General features: G+C 37.8%; 1 protein-coding gene across 6 annotated transcripts in view; it reads right to left on the reverse strand.

Moving 5' to 3' along the window:
- Positions 1-25,471, reverse strand: part of CDK8 (cyclin dependent kinase 8) — a 139,306-nt gene that overhangs the window by 41,898 nt on the left and 71,937 nt on the right. For 5 of the 6 annotated variants that reach the window (XM_062194579.1, XM_062194578.1, XM_062194581.1 and 2 more), the window contains exons 3-4: positions 13,454-13,564; positions 7,382-7,522 (exon numbers count right to left, since the gene is read on the reverse strand). In XM_062194579.1, the coding sequence (XP_062050563.1) occupies positions 7,382-7,522; positions 13,454-13,564 (252 nt within the window). The remainder of the gene's footprint in view (positions 1-7,381; positions 7,523-13,453; positions 13,565-25,471) is intronic. The other variant, XM_062194580.1, reaches the window with a different exon arrangement.

Raw genomic sequence — 25,471 nt, forward strand, 5'->3', positions numbered from 1 at the left:
TCAGTTCTACGAAATTCACTCTAAAAATTTGATCTTATTTAGCAGCTGTTAGGAAATTAACACATTCTTCACCATTGGCAAATAAAGCCCCACCAAGTGGTTCCAAGTTACCCAGTACAATTAAAATAAACTGCAAGGCAAAAGCAATATCATATGTTTTTAAAAATTCAAGATTAAACTTTGAAATAGCTCTAGCATCTTTTAGATAAGCTTATGCAGTGGCCTACCGGGCTATTTCATGTCATATACTACTCACAATAATACATCCCAACTGGAATACCCCCAAAAGAATTCTCTTTAGAGACTAATTTTTTCAGAAATTTTTACTATGACATAAAAATCTATTTGTAATTGGCTTTGGTCATGATGACCAGTAGATAGTTGCAATAGTTGCCAAAGCTCTCCGATTTTCATATAAAACCCTGTAATCCAGCTTAAAGAAAAAAACGATGAAATATAGTATAACATTATTTAGTACAACACAACTAAAAGATACAACATTATTTGCCTTCCAGTCTCAAAGTAACTGCCATTGTAATAAACCGATTAAGATAACCATTAAGATGAAATTTTGGATAGCAAATATTTTAAAAAGTAGAACATATTAATGACCATACAAGAACTTGATATGATACTAATTTTAGATGTCAACTTGATTAGATTAAGGAATGCCCAGAGAGTGGGTACAGTGTTATTTCAGAACACATCTGTGCGGGTGTTTTCCAGAAGTGATGGCATGTCACTTGATTCAGTGGACTGAATAAGAAAGAGATGGCCTCAGCTAACGCAGGTGGGTGCATTATTATTAATGAGGGCCCAAAAAGAACAAAAAGATAAAGAAAAGGTAAATTTTTTTCCCTCTCTTCTGTCTTCAGACATCAGAACTCCAAGTTCTCCGGCCATTGGACTTAAGGACTTAGACCAGTACCCATTCAGGTTATCAGGCCCATGGCCTTAGAATGAGAGTTACACCATCAGTTCCCTTTTCTCAGGCTTTTAGACCTGAACTGAGCCATGATACTGGTTTCTCTGATTCTCCAGCTTACAAAAGGCATAGTGTAGAACTTCCCAGGCTTTACAATCGTGTAAGCCAATTCCTCTAAATTCAGTGTGTGTGTGTGTGTGTCTATCATCTTATAGGTTGTCTCTGGGGAACTCTAATAAAATAGTCAACAAGTATTAATGTCTAATACACCAGTCATATAACAACTACTCTACTTTCAATTAGTTTTCTCAGAAAATATATCAAAATCCCAATTCTTTAATAATTAACACTCTGATTTAAACATAATCCATTCCTATGGCCTGATACATCTACATTAGTATTTTCAACAAAAAGTATAAAATACAGCCAATGATAAATGTATCAAAAATTAAAAATCAAAAGCACCCAGAAAGATGAGCAGCTGTAAGAGATTAAAAGATTCATATTGTGCCCAGTAAAGGACTGGATAGTTAAATGTAGTGTAAAAGTTAAAAAGAGCAAGCTCAAAACAGCATACATTTAGGTATTGCCACCTTACCTGCAATCACATAATAATTTATAGAGAAGGAACATAAAGATGTTTTTGGATAAAATGAGGGATGTATATGAACTATGGTGGTGATGTCTCAATCCTAACATTAAGGGGAAAAACTGAGAAAATAAGTGACATAAAAATATCAGAAGAGGCAAAATTAACCAAACAGAGTTAATTGAGTAAAAATACTGGGTGGGAAGGGGTGATGAAAGAGATCACTAGATCAGTACCATTTGTCAGACAGTCTCTGAATTGACAGGCAAGAACTGAAACTTGTTAGGTAGTAAGATGAAGGCAACTGAAAGATTTAAAATGTAATGTGAATGGACAAGAAGCTTTTATATACCATTTCTCTGCAGTAAATCATAGCAGAGATAAGAAGATAATAAAGGAGAAATGCAACAGGGTGTGTATGTGTCTATAGATAATGGAAAAGCATGAGGAAATAACAGAAATAACCTATGAAAAATAACTTTGGGAACCACTTCTGTTGTAAGTAAGCTAGTTCATTCAGCAAACATAAGCAAATATTCTATATACTCACTGGCTATTTTGTTAGGTATTCTGCTAGGCACTGGGAGGGATACAAATGCATATTAAATCACAGTCTTTGCCCTCAACAGCTTATAATCAAATAAAGAACATATTATCAAAACTAGTAAGTGCCCATGAGTAGTTCAGCGTGACCACCATAGAATTTTAGATGTAAACATTCTCACTTCAAGATAGCATGACTAGGGAGGGCTTCGTGGATGAAACAGCATAAGGAAAACTTACTTAAAAGACAAATAGAATTGAAGGGAGGCTGCCTCTGGTTGACAGGAAAGTAAGTTTACGAAGTGAGACAGGGAAAGAAAGGGAGCTTAGAGCCAGATTTTACAGCTTCATGCTTCACTTGGATTTACAAATACTAGCATATCTGACAGCGTGTTTCAAATTTTAATTGACCACATAACTATTTCTAGCAAAAGAAAAACTGACTTTGAAATTTACTTAAAAAATTTTATAAGAAAAATAATTCCCAGAATTTTAAAGTTGTATAAAAAATCATCAGTTCTTCTGAAAGGTCAGATAGCCAGTAGCAGGGAGTGAACTGGTATGTTTGGGCATTTACAGGCATTGGTACTGAAAGCCCTCACATGCCCTGTGGCCAGTGTGTTTTAACTCTATCCCAGTGGACTAAGTTTTCACATGAAGAGTTCAGGTATCATTTACAAATCAAATCAGGCCTTCTACACAAAAAAAGAATCAAATAGGACCTTATTGCTTCATGTACCTTATTTGACGGGGCTCCGGAAAACCATTAAACTAAATCCAGTCAGGTAAATGGACTTCAACTTCTTCCTTATTAATGAATCACTTATTTTCCCCTAGATAATTTTTTTATTGTGATAAAACTCACATTCCAGTGCCTAACAGAAAAATTTAGCATCTTAACAATTTTAAGCATACAGCTCAGTGGTATTAAATACATTCAGAATGTTATACAACCATTACCACCATCCATCTCCACAACTCTTTTCATATTGTAAAACCGAAACTCTGAACACATTAAACCAGGGGTGAGGAATGTCCAGCCCATGGGCCCAAAAGGCCTGGCCTGCAAAATCATTTGGTTTAGCCCTGCCAAGGCAACTGCAGGTGAGACTTGAAATTCAATAAATCTATAGAGGCTAATTTTTAAGTTGATAATTTTGTATGGCCCATGAATGGTGTTATAAATATCCAAATGGCCCTTGGTAGAAAAAAGGCTCCCCACCCCTGCAATAAACCATAACAATCCACACCTCTCCCTTGCCTCAGCTCTAGCACCATTCTAGTTCCTTCATGATTTTGACTACTCCAAATATCTCACATAAATGCGATTATACAGCATAATGTCCTCAAGGTTCATCCATATTGTAGCATGTTGTCAGGATTTTCTTACTTTTTAATGGCTTAATATTTCATTGTGTTTGTGTATGCACATACACATACATACACCACTGCTTTGCTTATCTATTCATTCATGAATAGACATTTAGGTTGTTTCCATTTCTTTGCTATGGTAAACAATGCTTCCATGAACAAGGGTGTACAAATATCTCATTGAGACCCTGCTTTGACTTCTTTGGGGAGTATAGCCAGAAGTGGAATTGCTGAATTATGCAGTAATTATACCTTTAATTTTCAGAGAAAGTGCCATATTGTTTTCCATAACAGCTGTACTGTTTTACATTCTCATCAACAGCACACAAGAGCTGAAATATCTTTATTTGATACTTTCATGAATATTTCCCATATAGTTTCTCTGCATAGTAGGTAAAAAATTCTTAGTAGGCCTTAACCTAATATTCCTACTTTATATAAGCAGGTAACTGAGGGGAAAAAATACAAAAACAGCTGATACAGGCTATCCCACATTATTTCAACTTGTGCCTCTGCTTATTCAATTGTATAGGATGATTAATTTTATGTGTCAGCTTGGCTGGGCCACAGTGCTCAGATGTTTGGGTAAACATTCTGAATGTTTCCATGAAAGTATTTTTGGATGAGATAAACATAAATTGATGGCCTTTGAGTAAAATAGATTGTGTTCTTTAATGTGGGTGGGCCTTAACCACTCAGTTGAAGGCTCTAATAGAACAAAGACTGATTTCCCATGACCAAGAAGGAATCCTGCCAGAAAGCTCTCTTTGAACTTGAACTGTAACTCTTTCCTAAGTCTACAACCTGTGGCCTACCCTACAGATTTTATCAAGTTTCCACAACAGCATGAGCCAATTCTTTAAAACAAATCACTCTCCATATATACTGTAAATACACAAACTACTGATCCTATTTTTCTGGAGTACTTTGACTAATATGCATAGGCAATGCCAGAATCAGGATGGGCAATGCCGGAACCAGGACCATACACTGTTAGTCAAACTATTTTCACTTCTCAAAGAAGAGTAAGTGAAGAAAGTAGAAGAGAATAGATATGGGAAAAAGTTAATTTCACATATATTTTTTGTTTTTACCTCTACTTAATAGCAAATAGATTAACATATAAGAAACAAGTTTTATATATACATATTTTAATGTTCTAAAACTTATTGTTTAGATTCATAAATTACCTCACAAAAATAAATATGGGATCTATTCCTTCTTGGTTCACTTTTCTTAAAACACCTCTAATGAGTGCATAGTCCAAAAAAGGATTTCAAAACTAATAAATCTCTATTTCCCACTAGGGATATCAGACTTCACTTATTGATCTGCTCACACATCTGATCTGATCTGATGTGATGATTAATAGTAACAAAATAAATCTTTACTTATTATACAATATTACTAATTGCAAAATAATAACAAATACTTTATAAAATGGGATTGAAAAAGTTATGTTACATAGCTTCTAAGAATGTTCTTGAGAGCAAATATTACTGCATGTATTAGTATCACATGTAAAATTAGAGTTGAAAAAGTAAAAACATAATGCTCCAAAGTTTAATGATCAGTTGGCAGGAAGGTGTTCCTATTAAAAATATATATATTCCTTCAGAACCCAAAGAATATGGGAAGTAGAAACCTGAACCAGTACCTAGATTAGAGGCAGAGGGTCTAATTTTAACAAACAGTGGTTCAATGAACCTCTGTGTGTCTGAGATACACAGAAGGGTTAAATGCTTAAAAGAAGTCATGCACTGAAAACACCAGAAATTTTACTTCAAACAGGAAAATCAAAGAGGTGGCAGTAGAAATTATATTGCCATTTGGAAAACCTTTTAGATAAACTAACAAATAGCAGCAGCACATCAAGATCCAGAGGAAGGGGAGTGGTCTGCCACATTAACAGAAGTATTGTACTAATGACACTCTTCAGGACTGCCAACATATGGTGACAATAAGAAGCAGCAACTTCTAATATGATTTATTATTTTTAAAGCATGTACTGATGCTGCATTCCTTTGCCTAAGCTTAGGATACATTGATCCCCAAGTACTCTTTTCTTAATACATATACAACAGAGATTTCTAAATTGATCTCTTCCATATTGTCTTTCCCTGTGTGAAAGACAATCTGTTTAATCTATATCGATATAAAGACCTTTACCAAAAGAGATAAAAGAAATCAACTTCATAAGTATTTTCACTACCGTAGTTAATACTAATGTAAGTGGTTCAAATTACATAAAATTAACTGGTCTAAAAATCAGTCTATATTTACCTTAAGAATATATACAATTTTTTTTAATTTTGAAAGAAAAAGAAAATGTAGAGCTATCTGGCATAAATGACTCTATGAGGACAAATAATCTTTAGCAAAGTTTTATTCTTCTAGAAATAAAAAAAAAAAATCAGTAGCTAAAAAGTGTAAATGTTTTTCCATAATGTAACTCTACCCCTAAAGGCCAAAATTTTTTTCAGCTTCATTAAAAGCCAAAGGATTTGTCTTATTTGTTTTCTGTTTTCTGTAAATCCATTGTTGGTGCAGTCTAATTCTACCAAAAACACAGCTTTGGCAAGGAAAATATTTCAACCATTTTCCTGCTGTGTTATTAGTCCCAGTAAAAACGCTCTGTAGGTATGAGGATTGGACACAGAATAACTACTATTAAATATACATTAAAGCAAATTCTTGAAGCAAGATCAAAGGAGCAGGGGCCAGCCTTGTGGCTCAGTGGACTACACTGCTGCCTGTGATGTTGGCATCCCATAAGGGTGCTAGTTTGAGTCCAGGCTGCTCCACTTCTGATCCAGCTCCCTGTAATGCACCTGAGAAAGCAGCAGACATGGCCCAAGTAATTGGGCCTCTGCTACCCACTTGGGAGATTCAGATGAAGCTCCTGGCTTCAGCCTGGCCCAGCCTCACCTGTTGTGGCCATTGGGGGAATGAACCAGTGGATGAAAGATATGTCTTTCTCTCTCTGTAATTCTTTCAAATGAACAAACAAATCTTAAAAGAAAAAAAAGAAAGAAAGAAGTAGAAACTGCCACTGAAATAGCTTCTTTAAAGGCCAGAGACTGAATGCATCAAATACATAGCAGCTTGGAAAAGACATCTTGTGTAAGGGCCCAGATCAGCTCCACCTCAGAGTCTACAGGGTTTTTCCAAGGTACACACATGATTACAGATAGAAATCATCATTTCTGGCACCATGTTTATAATTGTTAAATGAACATGCTATTAAAAACCTTACTTTAGTTACTACACTTATTAGGAACAGAACTACAACAGCACAATGTAATTATGCAAAAGAAAGAATAATTTTATGTTTAAGTAATTTAAATTTATTAAGATTTAATAAATAGTAACATGCTAGATGGATGAAAAAAGCGTATCTTGTCAGATAAAATGAGAGCCAATTTCTGGCATTTCTAAATTCCTAAAAATTTAATGCACTTGAATACAGCGAGGCTTCTAATAATATACTTCAGTATGATTATAAAGGCTTATGGGCCAACAGACTGCTGCAAATGTAGTGGATAACTATAGAATCAACATTTTTCACTTATTGTATGTAACTAGTATGTAGTAGGCTCTAAAAGTTTTATTTCAAGTTATTATAAACATACTCATTTCCAGAGTTTGCCTATCATCTAAGAATCAATGTAAAACAAGCCAATGCTTACTTATGGACTAAAAAGGGAAACCAAAGCTCAGGAAAACAAATGTGTCTTCTATCCCCCTGAAAGAAACACCAGCTAGTACATGTCAGAGAATCAGGATGTGTTATCCAAGCTCACAAAGTTAGGACATGTTTTGAGACTACTGCACTTTTATTCCCTCTTTAAGGTCAACAGGTCTACAAGAAGCACTGAAATCTAACACAACTAAGAAAGCACCCAATCATAAATGCATCTTTCTGGTTTAAACTCAACTACAGCTTGACTTACCAAATCCCTGTGCAACACCCAGTTAGCATGCAGGTAATGAATCCCATCTAGGATCTGATATAACAGTGACTTCACCATTCCCCGAGGTAATTGAACTGGCTTCTTGTTTGCTTTTGAAGCTCTGTGAAACTTGATTATATGCTGAAAGAAAGAATCACCCAAAGCTTAAAAAAGGAAAGAGGAAAGAAGATATGAATATTTTCCTAACAGAAAAAGAAACACTCGGGGATTTCTACAGATACTGAAAACATAATTTTTCACATTCTGCTGAATAACATAAATAACTTTAAAACTTCCTAATAACTGAAGCTAAAACTCCATTTCCTAAGTACTTGATAGCATCTCAGAAAATAAATGTTCAAAATAGAAACATTGTGTTTTTATTTTTTAAAGTATAATTAGAATTTACTGACTTTAGAAGAATATTTGACCTCCATTTATTTGGTTAACATTTTCAAGAACAGAATCTTTAGGGCCAGCATGTGTGACACTGGGTTAAATAAGCCACTGCCTGTGATGCCATCATTCCACACAGGCACCAGTTCAAATCCTGACTACTCCACTTTTGATCCAGCTCCCTGCTAATGCACCTGGGAAGCAGCAGCAGATGTCCCAAGTACTTGGGCCCCTGCACCCATATGAGTGACCCAGATGAAGCTCCTGGCTTCGGCCTGTCCAAGCTCTGGCTGTTGTGGCCATCTTGGGGATGAACCAGAGATGGAAGATCTCTCTGTGTGTGCATCTCTCTCTCTCTCCCTGTAACTTTGAATTTCAAATGAACAAATACATCTTTGGAAAAAGAAAGATTCAAGTGAGGGGGGAAAGACCCATTAAAATGTTCCATGCATAGTTCTATAGGAAATCCAGTAAAACAAAGTACAGCTTTATAAATGAATGTACCTTACCCTCTCAAGAGGCTCCTTCCTTTTAATTAAAACACACAAATTGCAGGGACATTTCTAAGTCAGTTGCAGTCAACTCTGCCTTACATACCACCATGCATAATTGCTGGCACTAAGTATTGAAAAAAGCAGACTATAGACCAATATTTCTAAGTGAATTTTAAGCAGATTCTTGAAATCAGCAGATATAATGAAAATATAAGTGAATTTTTTTTAACGTTTTAGGTTAGTCCTTTTACTTTCTATTTTCTTTTGATACAAAGAACACAACGTGGATAAAAGGGATAATTAATGATTAACAAGTAAGGAGTTTTACTTTCCAAGGAAAAAGTATATAGCAAAGAATACCTAGGGGCTGGCACTGTGGCACTGAGTGTAAAGCTGCTGCCTACAGTGCCGGCATCCCATATGGGCGCTGGTTCGAGTCCTGGCTGCTCCTCTTCCCATTCAATTCTCTGCTATGGCCTGGGAAAGCAGTAAAAGATGGCCCAAGTCCTTGGGTCCCTATACCTGCATGGGAGATCCAGAAGCAGCTTCAGGCTCCTGGCCTCGGATCGGCCCAGCTCTGGCTGTTGAGACCATTTGAATAGTGAACCAGGGGATGGAAGACCTCTCTCACTCTCTCTGCCTCTGCCTCTGCCTCTGCCTCTCTGTAACTGCCTTTCAAATAAATAAATAAATCTTTAAAAAATAAATAAAATAATACATAGTAAGAAGGTAAAGTATATCAGTCAGCATATTTGTAGTATGATCATCTATACTGTAATAGCAGCATTATGCTATTTTACTTTCTTCTCAGTTATCAAACAAAAAAATATAGCTGCGATAATCTAAATGTTTTGTCACTTGTCTTAAGATATGACAATTAAGTCTGTTGTCCTAAAGAAGATGGATTGGCTCTCCAAGTTTAGTAAAAATGAGTCAAAATAGCATACTTTTCTTTACATTTCATTTATCTATTTGAGAGGCAGAGTTACAGAGAGAGGGAGAGGCAGAGAGAAAGGTCTTTCATCCACTGATTCACTCGCCAAATGGCCACAATGGCAAGAGCTGAGCTGATCAAAAGCTCAGCAAAGCCAGGAGCCAGGAGCTTCTTCCAGGTCTCCCATGCAGGTGCAGGGCTCAAGCACTTGAACTATCTTCCACTTTTTTCCCAGGCCATAAGCAGAGAGCTGGATGGTAAGAGGAGCAGTTGGGACATGAACCAGTGCCCATAAGCAATGCTGGTGCCACAGGAGGAGGCTTATTCTACAACAACACAGCTCCAGACCCCTTAAAAAATTAAAAGTCTGCCACAATAACAATGAAAAGAACAAAAATATGTAGAGGAAGATAACTAATTCCACATACAGTTCTGAAGTTAATACTTTCATCAGCATATTACAAGTGACTTTGTCAACATTTTTAAAACTATAAAAACTTATGGTGAGTGAATTTCTTATCTTCATTTTCTTTATATTCCAAGATGATTATTATTATTATTATTTTTTACAGGCAGAGTGGACAGTGAGAGAGAGAGAGAGAAAGGTCTTCCTTTGCCGTTGGTTCACCCTCCAATGGCCGCTGTGGCTGGCATGCTGAGGCCGGTGCACTGTGCTGATCTGAAGCCAGGAGCCAGGTGCTTCTCCTGGTCTCCCATGTGGGTACAGGGCCCAAGCACTTGGGCCGTCCTCCACTGCACTCCCGGGCCACAGCAGAGAGCTGGCCTGGAAGAGGAGCAACCGGGACAGAATCCGGCGCCCCAACCGGGACTAGAACTCGGTGTGCCGGCGCTGCAGGTGGAGGATTAGCCTACTGAGCTGCGGCACTGGCCTGATATTCCAAGATTATAAAACAAATACATAGTATACATACCATGAAATCTCACCAACACCTAAGTGATTTTTTTTTAAGATTTATTTATTTATTGAAAGTCAGAGTAATGCAGAGAGAGAGAGGTCTTCAATCTGCTGGCTCAATCCCTAGATGGCCGCAATGGCTGGAGCTGCGCTGATCCAAAGCCAGGAGCCAGGAGCTTCTTCCGGGTCTTCCACAAGGGTACAGGGTCCCAAGCACTTGGGTCATCTTCCACTGCTTTCCCTGGCCATGGCACAGAGCTGGATCAGAAGTAGAGCAGCCAAGACTTGAACTGGCACCCAGATGGGATACTGGCACCTGAGGTGGCTTTACTCACTACACCACAGCATCAGCCCCCACCTAGGTGATCTTTAAAAGTAACTCTTTTCATTGCCAAATGCTTTTGTTAGCCTTTGCTGCCTTATTCCAACCAATCAACTTCAACATTCCCATTTAAATAAGAAGATAAAGTGGATAAGGGGGTGTGTTTTAATAAACGGGATTATCATATTTTAATGAAAGTGAACTAAAACCACTTTTTGGCTTAAATGAATATTGATATGATAAGAAAGTTAATGATGAACTATCTATATACACTACAGAATATTATATGTAATATAGTTTGTTAAAGTACAATCATTATACCTAATGTAAAATTAAATATCATACACCAGTTGCTAGAAATCATATTGAATGCAATTCTATCTCCTGTGCTTTACCATAGCTAATAACAGATTATTCTTAAAAATCAGCCTATAAAATTTATTCATCAAGTTAAAGTATATTATTTGATTGTATGTTAGGCTTCAGAGTATTTAAGTATTTACTTTAATTCAATATTGGTCACCCTGATTTAACAGAATTAATTATAGAATCCCAATTTGATTTGATTATGCTTCTTTATAAATAGCAGAAAGTAATACTCAAAGAATAAGTTATAGTTACTATTAGATTTGGGTAACACTTTCATAAAACAGAAAATTTAATGTGTTTACTTTCTTTTCTGAAATAATACTTTCTAGATAAATTATTTCACTTTGTTAAAATAAATTCTTTCAAAAGTTTCAATCAAATCATTCTGAGTCATGAAAACAGTAATCTATAAATATTTACTCTATAAATACAAAAGTATATGAAATCCAGGTAAGTTTGAATTTCTGGAATATGGTAAAGGTAAAATTATGCAGATGAGGCTAATTTTGGATATTAGTAAATAGTTTGAATCTATTTTTACTATTTTCAGAAGTGAATTTACATTTCAAAATAGTTTCACTAGTATTTGCATCACTTTTACTTCAGAATTTTGTGTTTGCATTTACAAACTACAACTGAACAAAAATAGAAATTATTTTGAAGATTTCTGACAATGAGCCTTGACAGACCTTACTAACTATCAGAAAAAAATAGATATCCTAAGAGTAAAGCAGTTGTTAAAGAATTGAGATAACACTGGGGATTTTGTTTACTTGTTTTAAACTGTATTCTGTATTAAAAGATGTTCTTGGGAACAGCTTTGTGTCACAATGGGTGAAGCTGCCATCTGTGACACAGATTTCCCTTATCAGATATCAGGTTCAAGTCCCAGCTGCTCTACTTCTGATCCAGCTCATGTGCCTGGGAAAGCAGTGGAAAACGGCCCAGGAACTTGAGTCCCTGTCCTACAATGTGCGTGTATAATCATTACACTTACTGCAAAATTAAATATTATACACCAAAATTAAACAGTATCCATACACAATGTGGATGGAGTTCTAGGTTCCTGGCTTTGGCCTGGCCCAGGATGGACCATTGTGGCCATTTGGGGAATAAACAAAGTGGAAGATCTCGTTCTGTCTCTCCCTCTCTGTTGTTTTGCCTTTCAAAGAAATAAATCTTAAAAAAAAAAAAAAAGATGCTCTTTATATATGATTGATGAGGACATAAGTTTTGACAATATGTTTCAAAATTACTTTGGCTATCTTGTCACACATTTTCATTATATCTATCAGAAAATCTTTCAGATGTTTTAAGAAATAAAATTACTGAATAAAGCAATGAATTTTATAGTTACTTAACATTTTTTCAAATACCATGTTTAAAAATAATCTGCTTAGTAAAGTTCAAAATACTGAGGCAGATGTTTGTATTTCAGCTATTTAGACAAATTATAATAATTTTGTTAAATATTACAAATATTATCAAATTTCAGCTAAACTAATAAATTGTAATTGCTTAATTTTGAAATGTCTTCTAGTAGTCAACTGCATCTAAGTTTCTAAAAATATTCTCATCATAGGCCAAATAAAAATAACTAAAAACCACAAGAGAGGCCGGGTTCTAGTCCCGGTTGCTCCTCTTCCAGTCCAGCTCTCTGCTGTGGCCTGGGAAGGCAGTGGAGGATGGCCCGAGTGCTTGGGCCCCTGCACCCACAAAGGAGACCAGGAGGAAGCTCCTGGCTCCTGGCTCCTGGCTTCAGGTAGGCAAAGCGCCGGCCATGGCAGCCATTTGGAGTGTGAACCAGTGGAGGGAAGACCTTTCTCTTCTCTCTCACTGTCTATAACTCTACCTGACAAATAAATTAAAAAAACAAAACAAAACAAAACAAAAAACCCACAAGAGATAATGGAATCTATTTTTACAGCAAACTCATTTTGCAGCAAACCTCGTGTTCACAAAGAATTGTTCCTATGCAAAAGTATGCCCAATTTAATTAAGCACAATATTGAATTACTACAGATGAAAAAAAAATGCACTAGAATACTGAATATTAGTTGTGAATTACATCTAATAAATGATTAATAATATTTTCCTACATTTATAGAGTACATTTAGTTTATAAAACTTCAAATCCAAAAATTGCTCCTCAGGAAATTCCTATAAAAAGGCAAGAAAAGTATTTACATGTTACACAAGCCTTGACTTGCCTTATGTTATCTGACAAATAACAGATAAGACCAATATATCTCAGTCCAGTCTCAAATATAACAGATTCATCCTCCTAAAGGAGTATACTATGTTCTCATTTTAAATTACTTTAGAAGAAAAAGAAATATCTTGCTCTTAAATTTCACAGCAAAATTTCACACTTTTAACAAAAGTATGGCTGAAACACTATTGAATAGTTGTTTACACTCTTTGTTAGTTTTCTTTAGTATCTATTAAAAAATCAAGCTTACAAGATCAAAAAGTAGTAACAAAGTGAAAAACTCTAGCCATGGTAATATAACCACATTCTATAATGTCGTTTTTATTTTTAAAATGTATATGCTATAGTAGGATAAGTTAACTGTTGCTAGTTACTCTAAACAATACCTGACTGAAACCAATAGCTCATGTCCACAGTAATCTACCTTACCCAGAGATCATGTTCAGCGTAGTCAAACAGAAGCCATACTTTCCTATCAGCATGAGACAGAAACACCTTTTGAAGAGAGATGACATTCGGATGTTTAAGCTCACGAAGTAACTGTAAAACAATGGAGATAAATTTAAAATTTTTGCCACAAAGGTAATGTTTAAAAACCACATTCTTTGTGATTCAAAGCAACAGAAACTCAGTGGTAAGCAATCTTAAAATCTAATCAGCACCAATTTTGAGGCATCTATACAGATGCTTTAGTTAACATATGAGGGGGGAAAATCTGTGCAGAAAAGATAGTGAAAATGCATAACTGAGTGAATCTATTTTGTTACTGTTTGGTTGGTGATTGTTTTCTTACTGCAATAAAATATACGTAAGAATGACCATTTTAACCATTCTTAAGTACATAATTCAATGGCACTGAATATATTCCTAATGTTGAGCAACCTTCACCAACATCCATTTTAGAAACTCTTCATCATCCCAAACAGAAACTCTATACTTGACAATAACCATACTCTCCTCTTCCCCAAACCATTAGTAACCTCTACTCTATTCTGTGTCTCAAAGAATTTGCCTATTCCAAATACCTCACACAAGTGGAATCATACAACACTTATTCTTTTGTATCTGGCTTTTTCACTTATCCTACTGTCTTCGAGTTCCATCCATGTTGTAGCATGTGTAAAGAATTTTATCCCTTTTTATGGATGTCTGGTATACATACAGATGCCCTGCAGCTTACCATGGGGTCACATTCTGATAACCCCACGGTAAGTTAAAAATCTGCTACTGCCTCCCAGTTTAATCACAGAACACAATGCAAAGCACCAGTTGTGTCGCTGGTGATCATGGGACTGACTGGGAGCCGCAGCTACTGCTGCGGCCCAACATTTGAAAGAAGATCAGACCACACAGTGCTAGCCAGGAACAGAACCAAATTCACAATTCACTGAGTACTGCTTCCGCTGAATGTGTACACATTCCTATATACTTTAAAACATCCTCCAGACTGCTACTTATAATACTTAATACAATATAAATGCTATATAGACAGCTGTATTATTTAGAGAATTATGATAAGGAAAAATGTCTAAATTTGGTACATAATTTTTTTCCCAAATATTTTCAATCCATGTTTGGCTGAACCAGATGCAGAAACCATGGATGCAGAGGGTTGAATACACACAGGAAGATGTGCATACATTATAAGCAACTACTACACAGTTTTAAGTAAGAGACTTGCGCATCCATGAATTTTGGGATCCATGGAGGGTCCTGCACAAATTCACTTATAATTACCAAGAGATTACTATGTCATTTTCTAAAATGAGACTTCAGAGACTACCTAACAATCCTCAAAAATCTAAGGGCCAGTATCTAAAATCACCTATCTCCTAATTAACAAGTAAGGCCAAAATTCTGATTGGGAAAATCTATACTCTGGAGTGTATACTGGAAAGTCTTTGAGTGCACTAACACAGAAGGAATAGTCTTCTCTTATGGTAACAATGCTTTCATCTGGATACCTCCTGAAGGAGCTGCCTTGGGCTCTCGTCAAGGAGGTCATTTTTTGCAAAAACACGTCTGTGTTTGTTTTTTTTTTTAATCACAGATTTGTTTGTAAGCAGATAACACACCATGAGAAATTTTTCAATGCTGGGGTCCACGTTTGCAAGCTTTTTAAGGAGCTTTTTGAGGCCTGCAAAAGCCAAAGCCTTTGCTAAATGCTTCACTGTGAATTTTCTTTGGTGGTCCCTTTTCTTCCCCTGTTGTTTCCTTTTCTCTTGCCTCTTCTTCAGCTATGAGTTCTGTTCCAGTTCTAGTGACTCCAGTTTCTGAGGACCACCTCCGGGAGTTTCAGTGACATCCGATCCATACTAAGGTTCAGTTTGCTTCCATCTCAACCAGAGTCTCGCTGATTTTTTCAACCTCCTCATCCTTGGCAAATTCTATGGTAGCATGGAAGAGCTCTTGATTATCTTTTTCCAAGAGCTACTCATACACTCCCTGGTGATATTTGCTCTTGCAATAGCCTGACACAGTCATAGATGTTATAACCCTTCAAGAATCACATCACTGTCATCTGGATGTTGTCCTCAGTTGCAGCAATAGCATGTGCAAAGGCCCTCCTGAGGTAGAGGGCCTTAAAATCAGCAATAAGATCTTGATCCACTGGTTGGATCAAAGAGTGATGTTTGGAAGGAGAACTCCTCTTTGATACTGGCATGAAGATCACCAAATAAAGAGGAAGATTTGGGCCGACACTGTGGTGTAGCGGGTAAAGCCACTGCCTGTAGTGCCAGCAACCCATATGGGTGCCGGTTCGAGTCCCGGCTGCTGCACTTCCAATCCAGCTCTTTGCTATGGCCTAGGAAGGCAGTAGAAGATGGCCCAAGTCCTTGGGCCACTGCACCTGCATGGGAGACTCAGAGAATGCTCCTGGCTCCTGGCTTCAGATCAGTGCAGCTCTGGCCGTTGCGGTCACCTGGGGAGTGAATCAGCAGATGGAAGACTTTCTCTGCCTCTGCCTCTCTGTAACTCTGCATTTCAAATAAGTAAATAAATCTTAAAAAAAAAAAAAAAAAAAGAGGAGGATGTGTGGGAACATTATCAGCAACAGGCAAAATCTTGACAGGGATACTCTCCAAACAGTACTTCTCCATTTTTCAGGGACAGCAATTCAGGAGGGCACATTGAAAGAGGAGCTGGGTCATCCATAACTTCTTTCTGCTCCCATTGCACACTGGTCACCCTTGCTTACCGATATGCTTGAAGGCCCTGGGGTTCTCACTGTGTCTGATCACAGTGTTTCAATTCGTAGCCTGCAACACTGCCCCAAGGCAAGATTATTATCCTGTCCTTAAAAGCCCTGAAACCTGGCACTGACTTGACCTCCTTAAGGATGAAAGTTCTTTCAGTAGCCATTTCCAGAAGAGGAAGTTTTCATACATATTGCAGATTTCCTCTGGCAAGTGAAGTTCCTCCACGGTTTATCTAGAGTTTACAAACTGTTTTTTTTTTTTTTTTTTTAAGATTTATTTTATTTAAAAGTCAGAGATAGGGACAGGGACAGGGAGATAGAGAGAGAGAGAGAGAGGGAGAGAGAGAGGGAGAGAGGGAGAGAGGGAGAGAGAGAATCTTCCATCCACTAGTTCACTCCCAAGATAGCCACCTCGGTCAGGGCCCAGCCAGGCCAAAGCCAGGAGCTACTACCGGGTCTCCTACATGGGTGGCAGGGGCCCAAATGCTTGGGCTTTTTCTTCCACTGCTTTTCCTAGGCCATCAGTGGGGAACTAGATCAGAAGAGAAACGGTGAACCCAACCTTCATAAGGGATGCCGGCATCACAGGTGGTGGCTTTACCCACTATGCTATAACGCCAACCCCTCAAACATTCTTTGGCTGCCTTCACAAGGAGCACTCTCAAGCTCAGCACTCACTTTCACATTATGCAATGCACAATGACTCTTGTATTGTTTAAACAACCCAGAGCTAGCAGAAATTCTCATTACTGCAGTCCACTTGTGCCTTTCTTTCAACATTACAAACAAACTCTTTGCTTTGGCCTTCACTGTCATGTTGCTGACAGGGACGTGCTTATGTTGGGTCTTCATTCCAGATCATTACACATTTCTCCACATCTGATATAGCCCATTCTCAATTTTGTGTTACATCTTATCACCTTCAAAGAAGCAGATCCTTTAATAATTTTTGTCACTTGCTCTTCAAGATTGTAGTTATGATGGAATGAGATATTCCTGGCTGGTGAGCAATAACCATCAGTAATTTTTCACCTTAGATGTCTTTAGTCACTTTCAATATCGTTTCCAGGTCAATCTTTTCACGTGGTCTCTTACCAGCAATATAAGCAGTGGATTTTGTTTACTTAGGGGCCACAATGAGCAAAAACATGAAATTATATCATGCTTAAGAGGAAATGATACAATTAAGAACTCTGATAAATATGAGATGTAAGAGGCTGCTGTCAGAGTAACAGCAGTATCACTATTTTATAGTAAACTTATCTTTTTTTTTTTTTTTTTTTTTTTTTTTTGACAGGCAGAGTAGATAGTGAGAGAGAGAGAGACAGAGAGAAAGGTCTTCCTTTGCCGTTGGTTCACCCTCCAATGGCCGCCGCAGTTGGCGCACTGCACTGATCTGAAGGCAGGAGCCAGGTGCTTCTCCTGGTCTCCCATGGGGTACAGGGCCCAAGCACTTGGGCCATCCTCCACTGCACTCCCAGGCCACAGCGGAGAGCTGGCCTGGAAGAGGGGCAACCGGGACAGAATCCGGCACCCCAACCGGGACTAGAACCAGGCGGAGGATTAGCCTGTTGAGCCACGGCACTGGCTGTAAACTTATTTTTTGTAAGTAGGAATAACACTAGGATAATGAGAACATACATAAATAGAAACATATTCATTATCAAGTATTATGTAGTGTACATAATTGTATGGGCTATGCTTTTACATGAATAGCAGTAAAGCAGATGTGTTTACACCAACATCACCACAAACATATGGGTAATGAGTGGTGATGTTACGTCCTGAAGGCTATATCACTAGGTGAGAATTTTTTAGGGGCTGGCACTGTGGAGCAGTGGTTAAACTCTGACTTACAATGCTGCTATCCTAAATCTGGCATTCCAAATGGAGTGCCCCTTCAAGTCCTTCCTGCTTCACTTCTGATCCAGCTTACCTGGGAAGGGAGCAGATGACGGCCCAAGGCTCTGCCACCCACATGGGAGGCCCAGATTGTTGTGGCCATTAGGGAAGTGAAACAGCAGATGGAAGATCTCTCTGGCACTCTGCCTTTCAAATAAATAATTTTTAAAAAATTAATTTTATGGCCGGCCCCACGGCTCAATAGGCTAATCCTCCGCCTAGCGGCGCCGGCACACCGGGTTCTAGTCCCAGTCGGGGCGCTGGATTCTGTCCTGGTTACCCCTCTTCCAGGCCAGCTCTCCGCTGTGGCCTGGGAGTGCAGTGGAGGATGGCCCAAGTGCTTGGGCCCTGCACCCGCATGGGAGACCAGGAGAAGCACCTGGCTCCTGCCTTCGGATCGGCACGGTGCACCAGCTGCAGCATGCCAGCCGCGGCGGCCATTAGAGGGTGAACCAACAGCAAAGGAAGACCTTTCTCTCTGTCTCTCTCTCTCTCTCACTGTCCACTCTGCCTGTCAAAAAAAAAAATTAATTTTCTGTTCCATTGCAATCTTGTGGGACCACTGTTGTGTATATGTCGTCTGTTGCTGACTGAAATGTTGTTATACAGTGTGTGACTGTATTTATAACTACCATGGTCTGAAACCAGTACTTGCTGAGAGCTAATACTTTGGAAGAATTACAATCTATAGACATAGATGTTTTAAATATATACTGGGCAGTGTACTTGACGATGACAGGTACTGAGTACTCATTCTCACCCTTACACAGCTAGGTCTCAGCATGCCACCTGGCACCTTAAGAGTTCCTCATTAAGTATTTGGTGACTATATGAATAAATGAATGACTATATGAATAAATGAATGTATACATTTTGTAGGTGAAAACTAAACTGAATGTCATGCAACATAACTCTTTGGATTCTGGTCTATGGTCAGTGTTTTAGGTCTATGTTTAGTCTATGGACTAAGATCACAAAACCATTTGACTTTTTAAAGGTTTCTTTAAAAATCCATTAATTAGCCAAATAACAAATCTCTGTAGGTAATGATCTTACTACTGAATTAGTGACTATTACTACAATAGCAAATAACAGTGTTATGGACTAACACTACTTGTGTGTTCCCACAAAACTGACATACTGAAGCCCTATACCCTAGTACCTTAGAATGTGCCTGTATTTGGAGACAAGAATTAAGTGAAAATGAATATATTGTAAGGAGCTGTGATGCAAAACAACTGGTATTTGTCTAAGAAAAAGAGATTAAGACACTCAGACACTGATGGTGTCCTGGAGTGACCAACTGATGAAACAGCAAGGGAGAGGCCAACTGCAAGCCAAGAAGAGAGGCTTCAGAGAAAACGAACCCTACTTGTACCTTGATTGTGGACTTCTAGCCTCTACAACTGTGAGAAAATAAATTTCTGCTGTTAAAGTTACTCAATCTGTAGTATTTTGTGATGGTAGCCCTAGTAAGCTAATATAGTAAGTAACTATCACCACCAAGTATGTGAAACATCCTCAGTTAGGGGTTTTCTTTAGAGAGTGATATTAGGAGAAAGGTCATTTTGGCCTTGCAGATGGAACCGTCTCAGTGGAAAACTGCCTCTAAATAAAGACTTACATTAAAGAATTTCCAAATGAACAGGGAGCTGTGCTGCACTTAGGAGGGTAACATTTACAAAATGCCTACTACGTGTCAGGCACTGTGGAGAAGCTTTGCCAGGTCTAGGACTATCAAATGTCCTAAGATCTTCCACTGAAGTTCTCCAGTAGGAAGTAAATATGTGGAAGAGGACGATTCTAAAACTGTGACTGCAATAGCTAACACTGAGTAAGTAACATTTATTGAGCCAAGCTAACATTTACTGAGTTGTTATACATCTTCAGAGGGGTTCTAAACTCCACACAATAAACTCTGTAAAACAGTAATATTCCAATTTTACAAATGAGAAAACTGAAACACATTTTTGAGTGTAACAAGCTAGTGAAATGGCAGAGCCAGGACAAAAGACCTGGGAGTTGAGCAAAGGTCTTACTGACTTCAAGCATCACCAAGTGGCTGATGCTCCAAAACTGTGGGAGTGTTCCAGATGTCTGTTCTGATGAACCACAAATTCCACACTATACAGAGCACACAGCATATGAGCACACAGCATATGATGACAAGTTCTAACATTTTAGAAGATATTTTTTGCCTTTTAAGATTTTACGTAAAAATATTTTGAAAACAAAAGGTATTAGATATTCATACCATGTTTTCCATCACGGAAACCACATTTGTTTTTTCAATCCTACAAAAGGGGAAAAATCTTTTTGTGTGAATACTGAGATCACTACTTTTATTTATTTATTCATTCATTCATTCATTTTTCAAGATTTATTTATTTATTTGAAAGGCAGAGTTATAGAGCGGCAGAGGCAGAGAGAGAGAGAGAGAGAGAGAGAGAGAAACTTCCAACCACTGATTCACTCCTGAGCTGCACTAATCTGATGCCAGGAGCCAGGAGCTTCTTCCAGATCTCTCACACAGGTGCAGGGGCCCAAGGACTTGGGCCATCTTCTACTGCCCACCCAGATCATAGCAGAGAGCTGGATCAGAAGTGGAGCAGCCAGGACTCAAACTGGCACCAATATGGGATGCTAGCACTACAGCACTGGACCTAGATTACTACCTTTAATACATAATTCATCATAAACTTGATTTAGTCCAATTGTTACATATAACATCACACTTAATTTCGATACATGTGATACAAATAAAAAAACATATTTAAAACTATATTCTGTCAATAAATACCACTTACATACTAAAGAAAACCTCTAATATTTCCAAAACTACACTGTTTTCTAATATTAAAATTTCACAAAACAGAAAAAATACTAAAATAAATTTTAAATATATGTCTTACATGTACTGATAGTTGGAGCTGAAACCACTGTAAAAGTAAAGAAACATTATTCTATCAAACTGGTAAAGCCACTATGGAAGACAGTTTGGAGATTCCTCAGAAACCTGAAGAAAGCCCTACCACACAACCCAGCCATCCCACTCCTTGGAGTTTACCCAAAGGAAATTAAATTGGCAAATAAAAGAGTTATCTGCACCTCAATGTTTACTGCAGCTCCATTCACAATAGCTAAGACATGGAATCAACCTAAATGCCCATCAACAGTAGACTGGGATATATACGCTATAGAATACTACACAGTGGTTAAAAAAAATGAAATCTGGTCATCTGCAACAAAATGGAGGAATCTGGAAACCTCATGTTGAGTGAAATAAGCCAGTCCCAAAGGGAAAAATATCATATGTTCTCCCTGATCAGTGACAACTAAGTGAGCACCGAAAAGGAAACCTGTAGAAGTGAAACTCACACTATGAGAAACAATGACTTGATCAGCTCTTGTCCTGACTGTTGAGGAACAGCTTACTATTTTATTCTTTTTAGTATTTTCTTCTTCTACTTAACACCACTGGTTGAACTTTTTTTAAAAAGAGTTTATTTTTATTTATTTGAAAATTAGAGTTACACATAGTGAGGAGAGACAGAGAGAAAGGTCTTCCTTCCATTGGTTCACTCCCCAAATGGCCACTGTGGCCAGCGCTGCGCTGATGCAAAGCGAGGAGCCAGGTGCTTCCTCCTGATCTCCCATGCAGGTGCAGGGGCACAAGCACTTGGGTCATCCTCCACTGCCATCCTGGGCAACAACAGAGAGCTAGACTGGAAGAGGAGCAACCGGAACTAGAACCCAGTGCCCATATGAGATGCCGGCGCTGCAGGTGGAGGATTAACCAAGTGAGCCACGGCGCCGGCCTGGTTGAACTCTTTAATTAACACACAATTATTCTTAGGTGTTTAAATTGAACTGAAAAATGATCCCTGTTAAAAATAAGAGTGGGAATAAGAGAGGGAGGAGATGTACAGTTCAGCACATGATCACTTGGACTTACCCTAATGGTAGAGGTAGAAACATGCCATGGAACTCCAAATTCCACTGAGCTGGCATGTACCAATGCCATCTTACTAGTTAAAGTGATCAGTTTAAGTTCATAGTTGATCATAATGATAGGACTAAGAATCAAAGGGATCACATAAACAAGACTAGTGTCTGCTAATACTAACTGATAGAATAAAAAAGGAGAGAACAATCCAACATGGGAGGTGAGATACACAGCAGACTCATAGAATGGCAGATGCCCTAAATAGCACTCTGGCCTCAGACTCAGCCCTTAAGGCATTCGGATCCAGCTAAAAAGCCCATGAGAGTTTCTCAGGCATGGAAAGCCAAGACACTTTGGCAAAAAAATGATCTGAATGAAAGATCTCTGTGAGTGAGATCCCAGCAGAAAGAACAGGTCAGCAAAGAAGGAGGTACCTTTCTCTGAAGGGAGGAGAGAACTTCCACTTTGACTATGGCCTTGTCTAAATAAGATTGGAGTTGGCAAACTCAAGAGGCTTCCATAGCCTTGGCAGCTCATGAGAAGAGCCTCGGTGATTACTGATGCCATAAACAAGAGTGTGTCAATTGTTAAATCAATAGGAGTCACTGTGCACTTACTCCCCGTGTAGGATCTCTGTCCTTAATGTGTTGTACTATGTGAATTAACGGTAAAACTAATATTCAAATAGAACTTTATACTCTGTGTTTCTGTGTGGGTGCAAACTGTTGAAATCTTAGTATATACTAAGTTGATCTTCTGTATATAAAGATAATTAAAAATGAATCTTGATGAAGAATGGGATGGGAGAGGGAGTGGAAGATGGGATGGTTGCGGGTGGGAGGGAGATAATGTGGGCAAAAGCCGCTTTAATCCAAAAGTTGTACTTTGGAAATTTATATTTATTAAATAAAAAACAAAGTAGAGCCTGAAGCTTTGTGTCTGCCCTCCCTTCCCGCCTCAAGTAGACCTCTTAGAACTGATGGTCCACTCTTGTAGTACATTTGGAATAAACTATGCCAAAGGGATTCCAGTTCACAGGAAATTCTGGAAATGTACAAGACAAACCACTTTAAATAAAACAAGGCTGAGGATGCAGAATATTCTGCTTTTACAAGAAATTCTTAATGAATTCTCTCTTCTCTCCCCTCTTCTATTTTACAATGACTTACTGAGCAAGGGCTGTGTGCTGGACCTAGGACACACTGTTAAAGAAATGGGTAACAGTCTAGGAGGAGTGGGGAACATGTAAAAACAAAACAACCTCCTTATAACTACAACTTGTTGCAAGTGCTATTAAAGAAACAAACAGGCTATGAATCATAGAGAATAATGGAGATGAGCAGTGGAACACAGGAATTCTCTGAGGAAGATTTAACAAATGGAAGGACGGTCTCAAAACTTGCCATAAAAGATCAGTCTGTTTTTTCCCTTTACTTTTTTACTATATGAAATTTAGAAGTAAATAAAATAGCAAATCTCTATGTACTATTATTCAGTCACAGCCAATCTTATTTTATCTATATTCATATCCACTTTTTCCACCTCCCCTAAAATAAAGTCTCTTTTCTCTGATCACAATATAAATAAATTAGCAATCAGTAACAAAAGGCTATCTAGAAAAGGCTCACATATTTAATATTACATATTTCTAATTAACTCATAAATGGAAAAATATAAAAAAATTTAAAAATACTCTATACTATATGATAGTGAAAGTTGAATATAACAAAATTTATGGAATGTAGGTAAAACACCTTGAAAGTAAATTTGTATTTTTAAATGTTTACATTGGAATAGTTTAAAATCAATGACCTAGAGTTCCCACTTTAAGGAAATAATACCGGTTCATGAATTTGGTCAAATATTTAACAGAATAATTACTTATACTGAATTTTCAAACTGTTAGAAAACAGAAGATGAAAATATATCACTTGTTTCATGAATACACTGTAACTCTAATAATAAAATCTGGAAAAAAACATTACACAAAAATTACAGACCAACATCCATCAAGGTCACAGATGTAAAATTCTTAATGTGCTAGCATATCAAATATAGCAATATATAATAAAGTGGGGATTATTTTAGAACTCTAAAAAATGCATAAATATTAGAAAATCAAAGTAATTCACCAATAGAATAGAATAAAAGAGGCAAACTATATGATCACTTCAATATATATAGAAAAAAACACTTGATAAAATGCAATATCATTTATGAAAAACATTCTCCAGATGGGGCCGGTGCTATAGCACAGCAGGATAATGCCCTGGCCTGAAGCGCAGGCATTCCATATGGATGCTGGTTCGAGACCCAGCTGCTCCAATTCCAATCCAGCTCTCTGCTATGGCCTAGGAGAGCAGTGGAGGATGGCCCAAGTCCTTGGACTCCTGTGCCAGTGTGGGAGACCAAGAGGAAGCTCCCGGTTCCTGGCTTCGGACTGGTGCAGCTCCAGCCACTGCTGCCAATTGGGGAGTGAAACATCAGATGGAAGACCTCTTTCTCTCACAGCCTCTCCTCTCTCTGTGTAACTCTGACTTTCAAATGAATAAATAAATCTTTTAAAAAAAATTCTCTAGAAACTAGGAAGAACCTAAACCAGATTGATGGAATCCATTAAAAATCTGTAACTAATATTATTGAAGAGTGATACTGAAAACACTTCTCCAAGATTGGAAACTAGTCAAAGATGTCTGCTCTTGGGGCCAACGTTGTGGCACAGCAGATTAAGCGTGGCCTGCAATGTCTCCAGCATTCATATGAATGCTAGTTCAAGTACTGGGCATGCCACTTCCAGTCAAGCCCCCTGCTAATGTGCCTGGGGCCCCTGCCACCTACATGCGAGACCTGGATGGAATTCTAGGCTCCTGGTTTCAGCCAGGCCTGGCCCCAGTCATTGTGGCAATTCAGGGAGCGAACCAGCGGACAGAAGGTCTCTGTATCTTTCCCTTTTAACTCTGCCTTTCAAATAAACAAATAAATCTTTAAAACAAATAAACAAACAAAAGTAATCTCTTAAAAGTATTCAACATTATGTGAAAAACCAATGTAGTAAAGGAAGAAAAACTAACAAAAAGCACAAAGATGGAAGGAAGTAAAACTATCCATAAACACAAACATATAACTATTTCTGTAGAAATTCCAAAGAATCACCAAAAACTTGAGAATGAATTTAGAAATGCCTCAGGATAAACAATACATAATTTTTTAAAAGGTATATTTTTGAGTACAGAAACAAATTTTAAAATTTACTCCATTTATAACAGTGTCAGAAAAGATGAATGAATTTAACAAAAGGCATGCAAAACCATCACGCTAAAAACTATAAAACATTATTGACAGAAGTTAAAGAGAATCTTTTATTTTTAAAGATTTATTTATTTATTTGAAAGACAGAGTT

The sequence above is a fragment of the Lepus europaeus genome, chromosome 6, assembly GCF_033115175.1.
Source record: "Lepus europaeus isolate LE1 chromosome 6, mLepTim1.pri, whole genome shotgun sequence".
Classification (NCBI taxonomy): Eukaryota; Metazoa; Chordata; class Mammalia; order Lagomorpha; family Leporidae; genus Lepus; species Lepus europaeus.